At 38.3% G+C, this 19,087-nt stretch overlaps 1 protein-coding gene across 1 annotated transcript in view; it reads right to left on the bottom strand.

The window, feature by feature from the left end:
• shank2b (SH3 and multiple ankyrin repeat domains 2b) overlaps nt 1-19,087 on the bottom strand; it is a 151,285-nt gene that overhangs the window by 24,094 nt on the left and 108,104 nt on the right. Inside the window, exons 14-16 of the mRNA XM_055191696.2 lie at nt 18,515-18,596; nt 13,645-13,727; nt 12,489-12,613 (exon numbers count right to left, since the gene is read on the bottom strand). Coding sequence (XP_055047671.2) covers nt 12,489-12,613; nt 13,645-13,727; nt 18,515-18,596 — 290 coding nt within the window. The remainder of the gene's footprint in view (nt 1-12,488; nt 12,614-13,644; nt 13,728-18,514; nt 18,597-19,087) is intronic.

Genomic DNA, 19,087 nt, shown 5'->3' with positions numbered 1-19,087 from the left:
TATATGGCGTGCTGTCTGGGGAGAGGGCTCTGAGCTCAGAAATGGGCCCGAACGCAGAGTACCCCCCGCCCCGGATAAGGGATTAACCTGGTGAGTGAGAGGAGACGGGCTGGTGGAGGGATTCTGAAGACTGCAGAGGATCTTTGGAGAGTTAAACTGTAACTTATATATGGCTTGCCTTTGTGCTGATTGGGTAGATATGATGATTACTGATTGAGGACAGCTGGTGGTACTAGAGTATTTGTTGATTACTGATTATAGACAGCTGGAAGTACTTAAGTGGTTTATCTGACATGCTCCTTCTGAACTATGTTAATAAAACATCATATGGTGCAAAAGGCGTAAATATTTTTTCACAACGACGGACGTAGCTAAGCCCGACGTAGGACTTACACCCAACTTTTTTACGTCCGGCTGGTTCAACCGGCCTCAGGGGTTTGTCCACATGCTCATGGTATGGGCAAGGGCCAATGGGTCACATGGACCTAGGTTTTCAGTTGCTAAAGTGTTCTGCATTAACTAATAAAGGGGAAATATCATGAAAATGTTTAAGTGCTATAATTAGGTCCTTAGTGCTTCTATCAACCTAGAAAATCTGAAAAAGATCAACCCAGTAACTTTTGGTAAACCATTTTCTGCAAGCATATGAAAAAATAGATCATTGAAATTTGGCTCCCTCTGTGATGTCAGAGGGGATAATACCACCCCTTGATCTGCATTATCCAACCACTAAACTGTCATTTTGTGCAGAGATTTAAAAAGGAACACACCCAAAAACTGCACATTTTTTATCAAACCTACAAAGTGGCAATTTTAACATGTTATAATAAATTATCTTTATGAGATTTTGAGCTAAAACGTCATGTACATACTACTTATTTGACATCTTAAAAAAGTCTTGTGAAATGTCCCCTTTAACAGTTACAACTTCAAAAAAATGCATTAATAAATGCTAAAATTAACATAAACTAAGATAAATAATTGTAAACATGTTAGCTTGTGCATTAACTAATGTTAACAAATACAACCTTATTGTAAAGTGTTACCAATAATTGAGACAACTTGTGTTTTATATAAGCTGTAATAAAAATTAAATGTTGCGTTAAATGTACTTCCATATTGTATTTCCAAATGAAACAAAATATCAAAGGAAGAAAATAGCTGCCATGGCTTGTGTTTTCCAATTTCCACTGTGAATTGATTGGATCTAGAAAGTGAGCATTTCATTCATAAATTGAACTCACAGCAGACTGATAACTGGAGGGGGGCGGGGTTAACACACTGATGATGCTCTTTTTCTTATGAATTAAAAAAATAACGACACCAGATGAATACGTTGTTAATAATAAACACTGCAATATTCCATTAAAATAAGAATTGTCAGTTTTGATTTCATGGTGACTTTAACATTTATGTACTACATGCAGCCAAATTTACAATATTAATAGAAAGAAAAATAAGAAAAATGTGTACGTAAACATTTACGTGTTATCAAAACAATTAATAAAATGTATAATACTGTAATTTATTATTTAAAAAAAATGACTAGTATAGGTTTGCTGCTTGAATTGGACAAAATAGTTGGCTGTAACTGTAAATAAACAATAATCACACTAATACTGGCTGATATCAATTCGGTTACCGATATATTGTTCATCCTTAATAAAAAAATCATTCAGCTCAGCAAATGCACACAGCTCTCATCTCTTAATCCCTAAGTCAAATCCACTATCATTCCTAAACACAACCCCACACCAACGCAGCGCTCTCTAATACGGTCTAGAGAGCCGACAATCACTGCACCTCTGGCCTGATTTAGAGATTTACACAGAGTTGTCAGAGGACAATCATCCATCGCAGATCAAAACTCTATCCCTTCAAATGCAATCTCCCTCTTCTTGGTGATCTCCAGAAAGGAGGGCACCCATTTGTCTTGAGTGAGGATAATTATGAAGAGCACAGGGAATCTACTTTTCACAAGCACACACACACATTTACAAGACCTCATCTATTTTCTCTTATGCATTGCTCTACGAAGAAAAGCAGCAGAGCTATCGGCTCGGCCTGGTTTACGCTTAAAGATAGGTTGCGTGATAAGACCTCTGCGGTCAAGTCCTCTGTAGAGGAGATTAAACACAAGATACTGTGAATGACTCATTGAAAGGCTATGGAATTTTCATTAAGGATAAAGGGGCTAACCGAGTCCATTTTCCGAAGTCTAAACAGCACTCGTAGTACGAATGCTGTAAACTGTGTTTTTGTATGGCAACTATGTCCTAACACAGATTAAAAGTTTTACGGAAATTGACCAGTGCCTGCTATGACAGTATACACTGTGCTTTTATGTAATTGCCTAGGAATTTAATTTGAGTACAAGTTGTTTCCAAATAATGCCAAAAACAACTTGAGGGAAATTGGACGGGATTGCGCTGGGTGTAGTTTGAGGTAAAGCATTTATGCTTTTTTACACCCCTAGTTACGGCCATACAACAAAAATTTATATTCAAATACATAAAACATTTTGTACGCTGCCATGATCATTGGGTCTCATTCATAAAACATGAGCAGAACGAATTTTTGTGTTATTCGTTCGTAAAGTCGTTCTGGCGTAAAAGTTCATGAAAATTCGGATTTCAAAATGTTAGTTGGTATGAAAAAAATTTACACCTGCTCCACACCACATGTAAATGGTGCCTAAAACCTTAAAACGTTCTGTATTTTTCTAGACAAAATAATTTGACATTTTGATGAACTATGTATCATTATGACATGTCACGAGTTATTTTGTGCTGCTGTCTTTATTAATTTTCTTACTCTTTAACTTTGAGAAAAACACAGAGCTTGTCACTGTCCTTTTTACACAACCATCCAATCATAGTATTGGAGGGGTGGGACAAACACTACATTGACCACCAACCTTAATACTTGTACAACTCAACAATGGAGAAGTTAATATTACTTGGTACTGAATTTTTTATATTCAGTAATATTGTTCAAAAAGCAACAAAAGTGTTTCCGGAATAACGGGCAGTGCTTCCAAAGCGCTCTTAAGCGCCACCATGTTGTTCGTTTTCAGAAGAGCACCAGGTACTTCAGCTAGCTTAAAGGGGACATTTGATGAAAATCTGACTTTTTCCATGTTTAAGTGCTATAATTGGGTCCCCAGTGCTTCTATCAACATAGAAAATGTGAAAAAGATCAACCCAGTAACTTAGTTTTACTTAGCATGTGAAAAAATATTGAAATTTGGCTCCCCTTGTGATGTCAGAAGGAGATAATACCGCCCCTTAATCTGCACTGTCCAACCACGGCACTGCCATTTAGTGCAGAGAAAGAGAGAGAGGAAATAATGGACTGCATAATTGAGTTTCAATTTCAACAAACCACCATCATGGTGATCAGTGTTTGCATTTCATCAGCTCATTTGCATTATAAAGGACACACCCACAACTGGTACATTTTTGCTCACAGCTACAAAGTGGCAATTTTAACACGTTATAATAAATTATCCATATGATATTTTGAGCTAAAACTTCACATATCTGCTCTGGGGATTTATTTTACATCTTAAAAAGTCTTGTGAAATGTCCCCTTTAAAGCGCTATGGTGGACACAGTTTAAATTATTAATTTATTGATAGTCCTGCAGCCTATTACTCTCTTATGCATTCATGCAATATAATGTAGTCAAACCAGATTCCAGAGGATTTCAGCATACGTAATTTGCGTAGCTGTTGTGCAATAGGCGGGGATTATGCTAATTATGAATGAGCATGCATACGTGCCCTGTTTTCAAATTCATACATACACACATTTCACTATTAAATCTGACGTTTACGAAATATTTGTGAATCAGGAGGTTTCGGAAAGGTCTGTTTACACGCAAATCACTCACATATTTACTCGTATATTTACGAATGTTTCATGAATGAGACCCACTGTCTTTAAATGCTATACGGTACCAACCAGTATCATGCCACACCAAGCACATCTTCCCAAAAGTATAATAAAACTACTTCATGTCAACTACCCACTAATTAAAGCCCTATGATATCACCTGATACCATAACAGACCCCTAAACGATATTGACCTGCACGGTATTGAAGGCCAAAATCAATATCTTGCTGAATAGTGTAATGTACGATATATGCAATACAACAATGCGAAATCTATTTGAATTATGATAAAATGTATTTAAAAACTGAAAATTATATAACAACATGCATGTTTTAAATTTTTTTCTGGGAAAGGAAAACATCTATTGCTTTGTACAGGGTTCCCACACCTTAGTTAACTTCCAATTCAAGGACCTTTCAAGGACTTTCCAGGTCCAATACTCTCAAATTCAAGGACTAAATGTGGGGACACATTTCAAGTGAGAGCAAGTTTACATCGTGTTACCTTTTAAGATACATTGTTACAGTTCCCTTTCGAGGGAACTCGCGCTGCGTCACTGCAGTGACACTTTGGGGATGCCTCCAAGGGAAAGTGCTTCTGAATGTGTATATCAAATTCAACCAATGGTGAAGCTTAACGACAAAGACAGGGTGACGCAGGAGCCAGGAAGTATATCGCTATCTGAAATATTGCCAAAGACGGCGTTACAGGGATGCAGGAAGTATGGCAAGGGAGACGCAGCGTCTCACTCCCTTCTCAGGGATTAACACATACGTCACCCGAGACGTTTACATGTGTCATACACAACTATTCAAAAAAAGCATTTTGGTATGAAATAACATTTGCATACAGGAGATATAAGCATTTAAAGCAAACAGTTTAGCACGTGTGCTTAAAAAGTCTAAAATTGCATGATATTATCCTAAACTACACAGGGAATAATAAAATAGATTCAAGCACTTTCAATGACCTGTATCAATGTATGTATATTTTCAAAAACTTTCCAGGGTCTTGAATTTTCCCCCCAGATTCACAACCTTCAAGGATTTCAAGGACCCGTGGGAACCCTGTTTGTCTCACCAGTCTCTCTGCTATTTGGATCGACCTAAAACTCATACCATAACTTTTTGAAGTATTAAAATCATCTAGTTATTGCAATATTCTGATTATTTCAATATATATTGCTGCCCTAACAGACGGTAAAGACTCTCATCAGTGAACATCGACAATGCATGTAAAAATATCACCTTACAATGTAGGAACTATCAAAACAAGGCTGAAAAGCCAAAATAGAACAAATCCCGCAACTAAATGTTAGATGCCATAATATGTTTTTATCTTATGCATGTCTTAAACCATAAGATGCAAATTACTAGCATTCTCCTTTGGTGATGGAATCCTTCATGCAGGTGTATTTTTGTATCAGTACAAACAGGAAAAAACTGTTTACATGCGGCCCAGTACTGCACTCCGACGGGAAAAAAAAACCTCAAACCGCTACCTCGCTTTCATCACTGAGCTCAGACACAATGCTGGAGCCGTTGCTAGGCAACCGTTGCTCTGTGTTACAACATGAGACCTGGACCATCACATGCATGCATGAGGCAGGTCAGTAACGTAATTTGTTATAAAAAGAAAGATCACGTATATAACGTAATGCTTCGCTTTCCACATCTTCTGATATGTCATCCAATGGCCGAAAACGCAAATCACATAAATCTAGGCTGGTGATTTTATATTTAGCCGCAGTAAATGCTATGTACTGTTCTATACTGTTTGTGGTGCGTGATGAGCAGCTTTTGGTGACAGGTTGTACGGTTATCAGGCCATGAGGACGCTTGCAGGCATCTCCAACAGTCCACAGACTTCCACCCTGCTGGTGCACAGAGAACGTTCTGGAGAGAGTATTGCTGACAAAGAGACATCCAACCATCAATGAACATGCCACGTTTCCAGTTTTTAAAAAGAAAAGTATTTTCTTTTCATCTTCCTACAGCATGACGACAACATTTACAACCAAAAATACTACTGCGCTGCTTTACTAAACAACCCACCACCATTTAAAAAAGCAGATGCATGTTGTTTCAGACATGACCTAAATGCAATGCAATTCTTATCAAGCATTAATATTGAACAATTATGTAATGACTTGTTTTGGCAGATGTAATCACATTGATAATTGCAGAATAAAACGACTGATTTTGCTCAAACATGTCATTACACTCCTGATTCATGCTTATGTTTATCCGCAGCTGAATGAAAGCTTACGCTCCTTTTTATTGATGGTGATGAGCTTTTCATACACAAATTATTTTTGGTATTGATAACTTATTACCAATGGATAAACTGATAGCATAGAAATGCTAAATAAATCTACGATTCAATGTCGTTCTGACAAAGACGAGAGGAGACGAGTAAGTAAGATGCAAAAATGCGATAACAGCGACCAGATGAGAGTAAAGAGAGAAATACTAATGCCCACACAACAAGGGCCAGTGGGTGTAGATATATTTTCAGTAAATCCATATTTTGTAGCTTCCTGGTTGATCACTCTTCATAAGCTACACAGTCGAATGTTTCTTATAGTTTCTTTCAGCTTATAGGATCCACTGACTTTCAAATCCTCTAGTTTCTAGGAGGTATAACAAATAGATTTTAGCAGATATTTACAACCTACAAAATGCACTGAAACCGTTCACCATCATTGTAATGTGTTTCGCTTAAAACGAGGTCAAGATGTCTGTGAGAGTTTTGCCTTGCTCAGCTCGGCCCTGAGCCACAACACATCCATTCACCAAGGTGTGAGAGGACAAATCGAGACCATCACAACCTGATGTGGGCAGTGAAGCTTGTCTGGCTCCTGAGGGACTGACGGTCAATATCTTCGACAGGACGATTAAAACGTGTTTATTGTTTTCGTGGTATTTGGGGGGAAGTGACAACGAATAGATTTGTATAAATAAACACTCACTTTCTCTCTTAAAGTGTTATTCTGGCCTTTTACATTTATACGTGGACATACTTTATACATAAGGTATCAGAATGCAATACTGCGATAACAGAATGCATAGGATACCTACTGTATAAACTTATGTCACATTATACAGTATAACGAAGGAATAACTTTACTCTTAGTTTTAGGGTGGTTCCCACACTTTAGGTAACTTCAAATTCAAGGACCTTTCAAGGACTTTACTGGTCCAATACCCTCAAATTCAAGGACTTAATGTGGGGACACATTTCAAGTAAGAGCAAGTTTACATCGTGTTACCTTTTAAGATACATTGTTACAGTTCCCTTTCGAGGGAACTCGCGCTGCGACAATGCGGCGACACTTTGGGGACACCTCCAGGGGTATGTGCGTCTGAATGTGTATATCAAATTCAACCAATGGTGAGGCTTGATGACAAAGCCAGCATGACGCAGGAACCAGGAAGTATATCACTATCTAAATATTGCCAAAGATGGCGTTACAGGGACGCAGGAAGTATGACAAGAGAGACGCAGCGTCTCTTTCCCTTCTCAAGGAACAACAGTTACATACGTAACCCGAGACGTTTTCATGTGTCAAACAGAACTATGCAAAAAGGCATTTGGGTATGAATCAACATTCGCATACAGAAGATATAAGCACTTAAAGCAGCAGTTAGCACTTGTGCTTGAAAAGTCGAGATTTTTATGATATCATCCTACACTACACAGGGAATATTATGGATTTTTTTCCAGAAAACTTCTCGCATAAAATAGATTCAAGCACTTTCAATGACTTGTATCTATCTATGTGTATTTTCAAAAACTTCCCAGGGTCTTGAATTTTTTTCACCCAGATTCACAAACTTTCAAGAATTTCAAGGACCCGTGGGAACCCTGTAGTTTAAAGGCGGAGTGCACAATGTTTGAAAGCCAATGTTGATATTTGAAATCACCTAAACAAACACGCCCCTACCCCAATAGAATCTGGACCTTCTTTTGATAGACCCGCCCCACACATACGCAACCCGGCAAGGATGTCGGTTAGTAGACACGCTCCTTACTGCTGATTGGCTATAAGTGTGTTTTGGTAGAAGACCCCATCTCCTTTTCCAAAGCGTTTTTCAAACATTGTGCACTCCGCATTTAAGTGGACATATGGGGCGGTTTCCCGGACAGGGCTTATCCTAGTCCCAGACTAAAATGCTTGTTTTAATTTAAAAACATCTTTCACTGACCTATCTTAACATATATCAGTATCATTGTTTTGTCTCAAGATGCACACCAGTAATGTTTTTTGTAAGGTATGTTTGTAAAAACTACTTGAATTCCCTTATATAACTAAGGCCTGGTCCTGGATTAACCTAAACACTGTCCGGGAAACTGCCTCAAAGATTTTACATTATAATTACACAAATTGGTTTATATTGGCACTAAGGTGTGACAAATGAAATTTAGTATGTAATTTCTCAATTAAAATGCTTGTGAAAACTGTACGGCTGCAAAATTCAAAAATGAATTAGTAAAATGCAGAAAAAATTCATTTTTGGGAAAATATCCCAGCAAACAATAGCCACTGTGTAGGTTAACTATTGACCGGATAAAGCCCGGCTATAAGTAGCCCACAATAAAGTTTAGTTTCGCGTGCTCACGTGAAACTTTCGCGTGCGCGCGTGAACCTACCGCGTTTAGTTTCACGTGCGCGCGATAGTTTCATGTAAGCACGCAAAACTAAACTTAAAAAAAGATTCTGCACATGAAGGTTTCGCATGAGCACATGAAAGTTTCACGTGAGCACATGAAAGTTTCACGTGAGCACATGAAATTAAACACTAGATTTTTTTTACTCCAATGTCACCTTAGGGGCTCGGTAGGGGTTGGACGGCAATAGGCGTCTTTTTAAAAGCAAAATTTCTTGCTGAGATGCCATGTCACACTGGAGTACCGTGAACAGTGTTGGGAGTAACGCATTACAAAATATAATATATTACAGTAATATATTAGTTTTTGCTGTAACGCAGTAATATAACGCATTACTAATAAAATTTTGGTAATATTTTACTCGTTACAGTCTTAGTAACGAGCGCGTTACAACAATGCATTTCAAAATTAGACTGTGTTATTTTAATTTTTTTATTTTTGACCAATGCGCGCGACCAGCATCCACACATGAAAAAGCTGCGTGTAATAGTTATGGCTGCGTCCCAAACCGCATACTTCTATACTATATAGTGGGCGAAAAGCACTACTTCTCGTACTCTTTGCCTACTATATAGTATGGAAGTAGGCGGTGTGGGACGCAGCGTATGTCTGTTTCCACGTGCTGTATGCAACATGTTAATTTTTACTTGAACTTTGTATTTGAAATGCGATTTGGACGCGGCGCGCGTCAAATATAGACATGTGGAAGTCCGCGGCCGTAAGCATTGACTAAAGTGGTCGCAATCAGGTCCGGTAGCGCCGCACACGCATAAGTAAAAGCAACAGAACGTTTCTATCGGTCTCCTGTGCTGCTTGAACCTCAGAAGTAAAGAGACTTTTACAAATGTTGCCAGTAAAATGATCCATATCACACCAGCAATGACAAGGTAAGCGTTGCTATGATTACAGTGCTAGGCTATTCCTATGCTATCTACAGTTTTATTACAAACAGCAACCTAAACTACAACATAACATTAGGGAAGACTTAAACATGGTTATCTAAATATAATTTAGTACATTTAAACATCACTGTTTAAAATTTTACCAGCCTTTGTATGGGAGCCTATATTCATTGTTTGGCAAAAAGCAGTGTTCCTCTGTTTGTCTGTGTTTTATTAAGCAATTATATGTTAGCCTACATATTATCCTTATATTGTACTGAAATGAGCTGTATTCCTTGAGGCCTGATCCTCCAATAGCACTTTTTGATAAGTTGTGTCAATCCAGTGCATGCCAGGTTTGTGCTGTGAATCTGAATTAAATGTGATCACTTAAGAATAGAAATGAAAAGAGGTTGCGTGTCTTGCCATGTTATTAGGCTATAGGTTGCATTATAGTGGGCTCTATTGTGTTTGGTATGTGTACCATAATTTACCAGACTTTTACCAGATCATTTGTCTATGTTTTTGATTCTGACAGTGATTGTTACTGTATTTTGCCATAAATCTTCACTTTGCCTATTCAAAGCTCGAGGGCCAACACATAACTTCTAGATTTATAAGCAGCAACAAACTACATTTTAACATTTTATAATGCCTAGTCATACTTCTGTTCTTTTGATGAAAGTAACTCAAAAGTAATACAAAAGTAGTGTAACTTATTACAGTTCAGAGACAGTAATATTGTAATGTAACTAATTACTTTCAAATGACAGTAATTTGTAATATATAATGTATTACACTTTGGAAGTAACTTGCCCAACACTGACCGTGAACTGCCCTAAGGTATCATGTCAACTACCTATACTACATACTGAGAGAGAGAACTACATTAAATAACAGAAACTGTTAACATCAAGCCAAAACAAGTATCGCAATAAACATTTTCTCGTCAAAATTCAGCTGGCACTGACAAATTCTAGCTTGGATACATTTGGATTCCTGGATTAAAGGAACACGGCGACTTTGCTTATTCACCGTATCTCCATACATACCCTTTTCATCTCAGTGCGTGCCGTAACTCTGTCTGATGCACCCACTGCTAGCCTAGCTTAGCACAAAGACTGGAAGTAAATGGCTCCAGCTAACATACTACTCCCAATAAGTGACAAAATAACACCAGCATTTTCCTATGTCGTGATTTGTATAGTCACAGCGTGTACAAATAACAAGGTCATATGAGACACAGCCATCTTTTAAACATATACATACTGGGAACTTAATTCTCAGAAGGTGAAGCACTGCTACTTGGGCGGAGTGATTAGCACAACTCTGAGCGAACTCTCTGCTGTTCACCACGGGGCTTCTCGAGTGTTGCGAGCAAATCACGCACAAGTAGCAGTGCTTTGCCTTTTGAGAATATAGTTCCCAGTATGTATACGATTAAAAGATGTCACTTATTGGGAGCAGTATGCTAGCTGGAGCCATTTACTTCAAGTCTTTGTGCTAAGCTAGGCTAGCGGTGGGTGCGTCAGACAGAGTTACTGGATGCACAGAGATGAAAAAGGTATTTATGCACTTATCTAATTCTGGGGGATACAGTGAATAAGCTAAAGTCCCAAAAAGTTGGTGTGTTCCTTTAACATAAGAAAGTAATAATTCATGCAATCTTAGCCACTCATGACAGCCAATCATTTTCCTCCTTCCTCAGCCCATGAACTGCAGAGATCTGCACTGTGTTCTTTAACACAGTGAGTGCTCTCTTGAATTTTGCATGCAAATGAACTTTTTTATGCTGATGTTGAGAGGAGGACGCTTTATCCAATGCTTTCATGTCTTGCGTTTAGTCTTTGCTTGTCAGTTTCACCAGAACTGAGGGGTCAACCGGGGCTGTTTTCCAGAAATATCTCAAACGACATGCAATGTCATGCATTGTGCTTACAGAAAAGTCACAGATTTAATTATGAACAGTTCTCATCAAATTCTTCTTCCAACATCAAATGATTTTGGTCATAATAATTATATACAATTTTTTTATTTTATATCCTATGCTCCTCAAAGAACCTTACTTTATATCTTCACAAATGTCCCATTAATTTCCATTTCTCTAAAGTAAAAACATCAGAGATGAAGCATTACTTAAACAAGACATTACCAAAACCTCTTACAAGTCTCCTGAGCTATGAAAGAACCACCTATGAGTAATATATATTTCCTCTGGGTACCTTAGCATAAAGCCATAACAATGAAAAGCATTTAATGCATTCCCATAGCTTAAACCAAACCACAGTGTAATCTGAGATAACAAGGTGGTTTATCCTACATTTAGATTGAAAACAATCAGTGTGATCCCTTATCACGACATTTCTCATCTGCCTCCGCTGCTTCTTTGGCTTGACAGCTTACATATCCAGAGTACTTCCGAGACATTAAAAATTTACAACATCCAATAAATGCAAGATCACTCTCAGACAACTGCATCAAATTCAAAGCTCAACTTCTACAGAGTTAGAAGACTGATAGATGATCACTGGCCTGACATAAATGAATTTGCAATTTCAAGGTTAGACTCTTTTCATTAAAAATTCGAAAAAAGCAAAAATGATGTGATGACATAAAAAAGCATGATGGCATACAAAGGTTAGCAGATTAAACATAACCCAGACCAAAGGCTCAGAAGATGTCAGAAGTGTCCAAGACACAGAGAAACAGAGTTTTTGCACAGGACACATCACTGTCCTTTCACAGCTTTTTCCGGAAGCGCTCTCCTCCTGCGTCTCTAAGCTTCCCTATCTCATTAAAGATGTAACCATGACCTTTCCTCATATTCACAAGCCCAGACTGTGCATAAACATTTTCTTGTTTGTTCAATATGTCAATGATTTTCAGCAAGCCTGAGAAGAAGTTCCCCTGGATGGACATCACTTCTCAGCTGATCTGGGACCTTCAAATCCCCTCAGAAAGCATTAAAGCTCTGAACCACAGCAAATCGTTTTTCTTTCCAAAGAATAAAAAAGAATGTAAGCCCAGTTGTACCCTTACCTCAATGAGAAAGTCCCCAGTCCTCAGACCAGCTTTCCATGCCACTCCACCCTCATCCACAGACTCCAGATACTGCAAAGCAGGGAAGGCCGGAGTGGGGGTAAACTCCTCAATGGGTGTATCAGCTAAAGATCCAGATAAAACAGAGATTAGGATTATAAAATACATTGGGATAGTTGATTTAGGCCCAGGTGAATCCTAATGTTGGACTGCAAAGATCTTATACAGTATAGCTTTTGGCTATTTCAGAATTAAGCTTAAAAAGCATGCTTTTATATGAAAAACACACATAATAGACAAAAGTGAAAATGCATTTCCTATGAAAACTGGTGATGTCAAGGAGCACATGATGCCAGCTGCAATGCATCCATCCAACCAAATCAAAAATGAATGCAGTAGTTGGGACGTTTATATAACCACAGAAAATGCATGCATGGTTGTCACCACTGGTCCGAAGCCTGACAGACACAAGCAATGCCCTGATGCAGTGAGCACTCACGCTCCAAACTCCAAACGTACTGTAGTGCACTGGCTGTCTGGAAACTAAAGCATTGCAGTTGTGGATGGAGGCCTGTGCAGGCATTTCTCGAAATATTACCGCATTGGATAGTTAAATGTTTGCCTGAGCTTATGTAAATGGCTATGAGTAATTTTAAAACAGATTATGTGTTGTAATAGAAAGAGGCCAATGAGGATGACTGTCAGCAAGCTTTGAAGCAAAAGTGCCAGAGCCCTAATGCAGTCCTCGGGGCACCCACGTCCCCATTGACAAACCCAAGCCAAGCACATGGACCAGGGGGTGGATGGTGGGGGTCTGTGTTTACACTTCTTCACAGATTTGACCAAACCATTCAAATTCACAAGAGCCAAGTGATGACTCTGTTAGTGCATCAATCCAGAAGTTCTCGACATGGATGCAATGCATGCAGCTGCAGACACATCAGATGAAGCGCGCGCGCGCGATGACGCGGTTTGAAATCAACAAAAATGACGTTAAGTGAGATGGATTTGAAACGAGACAACACGAGGGAGGGAAAGGAAATAAATGAACGACAGACATCTCGACACGAGTGTGTACAGAATGAAGTCAAGCACACACGATGAGGCGGCGGAGACGACGACGATGGAGACGACAGCGTCCGTCTTGATTTCCTACCTTTCGCCCCTCGCAACACGAAACCGAATCCCTCGTTATCCTTCTTCTGCAGCACCACCGTCTTTTCGTTGATCACGCAGTCGCTGTGGAGAAAATTGCGCGCATAACGACCGTTATTGCAGCCTATCATCCTCATCATCGCCACCGCGGCGCGCGCGGAGTGATGCCTCATCCTGACAGGCGTCGGCTGAGAGGAATTCATCATGTTTTGCGACGAAGAGCGCGATGTGAGAGTTGTAACCGCTGGAATAACGCGCCGCCGACTTTATCTGTCGAAGAACGAGCTGCGACGCCGGTTAAGAGAGGCAAGGCCCGGTAACCGGCGCGATAGCGTGCCGTAAGCGCGAGACATAACCGCCGGATGAAGGATGAAAATCACCAGAGGAAAACATGAGCGGTAATCTTGGAGGAATGGGTATGGCGAGAGATAGAGTGAGTGAGTGAGAAAGAGAGAGAGAGAGGGAGAGAGAGAAGGAGAGAGAGTGACGGTTTACTGTGCCACAGAATGAGAGAGCGCAAAAGAGAGGGGAAGAATGTGTTCGCGCGCGCACTAGCCGGTTGAGCTCGCGACTAAATATAAATGTATTTTGATCCGTCAATGTGGTTTGAATTTCATTTTTGCAATTAATTCTCTGCAAAAAATGAAATATTTGCTCGTAATCTTGTCCAAATACGTCACAGTTACATAACACAACGCTTATCCATCGTTGACTATTGTTTGCGATGGACTTTAAAGGTTCCAGCACTTGCCCAGAAAGTTACTGCAAACGCCTCAGTAGATTTAAATCCCACTTGTACCAAGCAAAATACTGTAATCTGTAACTTTCACCTAACGATATAAGACCTAGACCCAGTACAATAAAAAGGTCTACAAATCAGTTTTTTTATTATAGGCTACAGTAGCCAATAGCCATTCAAAAACTACATTCTGCCATCATATACCTGCATTCATGTCACTTTAAACCTGAGTGCTATTGTTTGTTTTTGTGAAATGTATTTTAGAGACCATTTAAATCGTTTTTTCCATACAGCCACAATTCAGTGACCAACTGACCATGACACAAGCTCGAATGTGAGTGCAGACATTGTGCTTTATGAGTTTAAACAGAGAGCAAGATTTTCCATTTAAAAACGTACAGTTTAGTCCGTTTCTCATACAAAGCTATTGTATGACTTCATGAGATACAGTAGAGCGTACAAGTCACATGCTTAAATGTTTCCTTTAATCTTTTTTGGGGGGCTTGACTGCTTTGGTCATGATGAGCTGTTATTGTATGGAAAAGATCTGTGCAGGGTTGCCAGGTCTGCGTAAAAACAGCGTATTGGCCAATCAAAACAAGCCCAAAAACACTCTAGTGGTCTTAATACATATTTTACTTGAGATGTACAAAAGTTTATATGAAACCCTTCACCCCATTGCAAAAAAAAAAAAAAAAAAAAAACAGCAGCAACAGTTTAAAAGTAGCTAAATTCAAAAGTGCAGACTTGGCAACATTGGATTTGAGTAAATTTTCTTAAAAATGATCTTTTGTGTTATTAAAAAACAACAGCATACAGGGTTGGAAATAAATAAGGATTAACAAAATATGATGAAGGTTTCTTTGTTGGTTTAACTATTTTGTTATCACAGCATTAGAATGCAAAATTTGGGTCAAAAACATTCATTTGTATTTAATGTACTTGGTAAATGATAATCAGAAAGGCTTTCAATTGCCATTAGTTTATAATAAATTACAATTTCTGAGTCAGACACAGAGAGCAATTACAGAACAACAAAATAACTAATCATTAAGAAAGACTAAAAGCGATTTTGCAGGGATAAATAGTTAGTGAAACAGTTACAGTTCTAGGTACTGTAAATTCTAGTTTTTGGTATACAGAGAAGTGCAACTGAACTATTTGTCCTGAATGACATCACACCTTGTGCCTAACACCGTCTATATCTTTCTCAAAATCACACACTTCACACAAACAGATCATTTAATGAAAGTGTTTAACCACTGAAGGCACAAATACACTATATTTGAGCAAACCGAACATTCAAGATATCAGTCTAAGATACTGAGTTTAAACCTGACATTTCCCATTTGCACATTGCATCTTGACTGTGACCTTAAAACTGTTCAGACTGTAAAGATCTTAAAATGAAATCACTTGAGGTCATGTACAGTATATATAGGTTTAATTAATTTAGTGGCCTATAATACAAACACCCGGAAACTAAGATCCCCTTGATAACGTCAACCGTCTGTAATCCCATTAAAACTTCAGCTGCAATATCGATAAAATGGGCTTAACCTGTGACCACAGAATGTACTTATGTACCATACAGTCTTAAACTATAAGATAAAGTCTTATTGATGTATTAAAAAGTACTCTGGGCTCTAAAGGTAGAGTGCTGACTCTCGCAGAACGATGCATGGTTGTCATGGCAACATAATCTGCTTTGAAGGGGACACTGTGGCGATGTCACAGAGCAACAAGGTCATTAATATCCCGGCCTGTTAGGGGGGCTCAGTAGCTGGGAATTATTATTTGCTCATAATGCATTTACGGCATACAAGTATGGTGATCTCATTACAAAAAAGCTTTGTTGCATCCTAGTGCAGTCACGGACCGCTACCAGGCCTAAATTTCAGTTTGGGTTATCTTAAAACTAAAGCTAGAAACTATGTCTGTTCAAATATCTCAAACCTAATCACTTTTGTAGAAGGTATTTATTACATTTATATTAAAATCCTATATCACAATATATTAAATTTACTCAATGTATGCATAAACAGGATTGTCACTGCTAGCAGATATTGTGCTTCTATCTGTGACGACAGACTAAACGCTTAAGCAATTTCACTTAAAATCACTTATGTCCCTCTGTCCGCCCGTCACTCAAACTCCCTGCAGCAGGAAGTAGTCGGCACTGCATTGCCATGGACTCTCTGTCTCCATGACAACCAGCTCTGAGCGAGGGGTGTGTCAGCTGGGTAGGAGTGTAGCCGGATGCAAGGGGATCTGTCTCCTTTATAATTTTAGCACTCTCTTGTAAATAACTTGTAAAAGTAGTAAACAAGCTTTTAATGGAAGAGTTTGACAATATTAGATTAAAATAATAAAGCATTGATTTTATTGCCTTAAAGGGATAGTTCGCCCAAAAATGAAATTTAATCACCGTTATTTTGTTACAAAACTATATAAAATGCTTTGTTCTGCTGAACACAAAGGAGGATATTTATAATGAAGCAGGAAACAGAAGCACCATTGACTTCCATAGAAAACAAATACTACTATGGAAGTCAATTTGGTTACAAACATTGCTCAAAATATACCTTTGTGTTTAGCAGAATAAATAAAGTTTGTACAACATAAGAGTGAGTAAATGTTGTGATTTGTGCCTTAAAATGATTAACACGATTTTATTCAATAACAGTCCATCTTTACAGCTATTTAATTTGATAAGTCTACGCAATCTAACTATCATCAAGGGTTCAAATATGCTTAGTTTAATTAAAATAGTTTTGGTAAAATCATAATGTTACAGGGCAATGCCATGAAATGTCTATGCGACGCAGTGACGACCTGAAGCTCAAGTGTTGCTTACATAACCATTTAAAGAGAGTTTTCACACTCTTCAAACCCCTGTGAGTAACAATGTACTTGCGCAACGCTTGGTGTTATATGACAGAGAGATGGCAAAGTTTTGGGATTTTTTTTTTTTTTTTAAATCAATAGATGGATGAAAAGGCAAACGGATGATCACACTGCACTTCGGTACAGTGACAATAATTATTGACATTAATAACAATTAGTAAAAATTTAGTTCAGGGTTATTTGTTTTTACCTAAAAATACTCATTTTAAAAATATACTTTAATTTATTATTATAATTAATTATTAATTAGGACTGCTTAATCCACAAATATCTCTGTAGTTTACACTTTAAACTGCTTTAAAATGTACAAAACAGTACCTTTTATGTCGCTGGGGTGGTACCCTAATGTTCCGTTTTGTACCGTACAGGTATACTAAACATGATACAACGTGGTACCTTTTTGGGTACATTACTGTACCCCTAACATTTAACTCTTACAAAACTCCACTTTTTTGAAGATATGGTTATTTTCCAGCTCGTGTACTAAGAGCGACGGAAAATTAAAAGTTGCGATTTTCTAGGCAGATGTGGCTGGGAACTGTGCTCTCATTCTGGCGTAATAATCAAGGACGTTGCTGTCGTAAAATGTCTGCAGGAGGTGCAATGATATTACGCAGCAGCCGAAAATAGTCCCCCTAGTAACTTTCAATGGCAAGGGACTATTTCGGGCACTGCGTAATACTGTATCATTGTGCCCCCTGCAGCCATTTTACAGCAGCAAAGTTCTTGATTATTACGCCACAATGAGAGTATAGTTCCTAGACATATCTGCCTAAACAGTCGCAGCTTTTGGTTTTCTGTCGGTCTTAGTACACAGTGTAACTACAGAAGAGTCAAGTTTTAAATAGGAAAAATATCAAAACTCTTTGGTTATTTTTTTAAGCACAATGCTAATGGTCTAATCAGATTCAATGGATTGTGCTAAGCTATGCTAAAAGTGGTAACGCCAGACCCGGAGAAATATTTAACTCTAGGGGAGCTGGAAAATGATCATATTTTCAAAATAAATGGAGTGTCCCTTTAAAAGGTACACATTACATCATTATTAGGGTAAAATATTGTACCCCAACAGGGACAACATTATAATGTGCTGTATACCCATAAAGGTACAAAAATGAACCTTTGAGGGCTATCACCCCAGTGAAAGAGAAGATACAGTTTTGTGCATGAAACAAAGACAACAAACTTTAAAGCATGTTTAGGAGTAGAAAATATTTAATCGTACCTTGATGCATCAAAACTGTCATAAGATCCCACAGTGTAATGTCGAAAGAGCTTCCGCCTGTCTGACCGGTCCGCCCGGGCATCTGTGAAGACACAGTCAAACAACATGCATTTAAAATCGTATTTTTTAAAGCTTCATATCATTTACAATCCGTGCTTTAAAATTCATTTTAGTTACCGCTTTGTTTCACACACAAGCATAAGCTGAAACTTTCTGGTGTGACTGAGTTCAAGTACTAACACTTAAAACTTTGAAAGCCTGAAACATCACATTCAAATCAACATCATCATCGCTTTCACACTGAATACAAAATGTGCAAAAAAGAACAAAAAGAGCAACACATTTTTTTTTTAATGCGAAAAGGTTTGGGTTACATAATACCATATAGGATTAAAAAACTGTCTAGTCACAAAATTGGTCTCACTGTATGCCATGCGCCACTTTTTCAGCAAATTTAATCATTCAGCGAATGCGACACCAACTGTGCCCTAGGAAACAAATAAATAAAGTAACAAAGGTGCTTACAATTTCACCTCAACATGCAAATGAATACAACTGAGAATCAATACCAGC

The sequence above is a fragment of the Misgurnus anguillicaudatus genome, chromosome 6 (genome assembly GCF_027580225.2).
Source record: "Misgurnus anguillicaudatus chromosome 6, ASM2758022v2, whole genome shotgun sequence".
NCBI lineage: Eukaryota > Metazoa > Chordata > Actinopteri > Cypriniformes > Cobitidae > Misgurnus > Misgurnus anguillicaudatus.
This window is presented reverse-complemented; position numbering and strand designations above follow the sequence as displayed.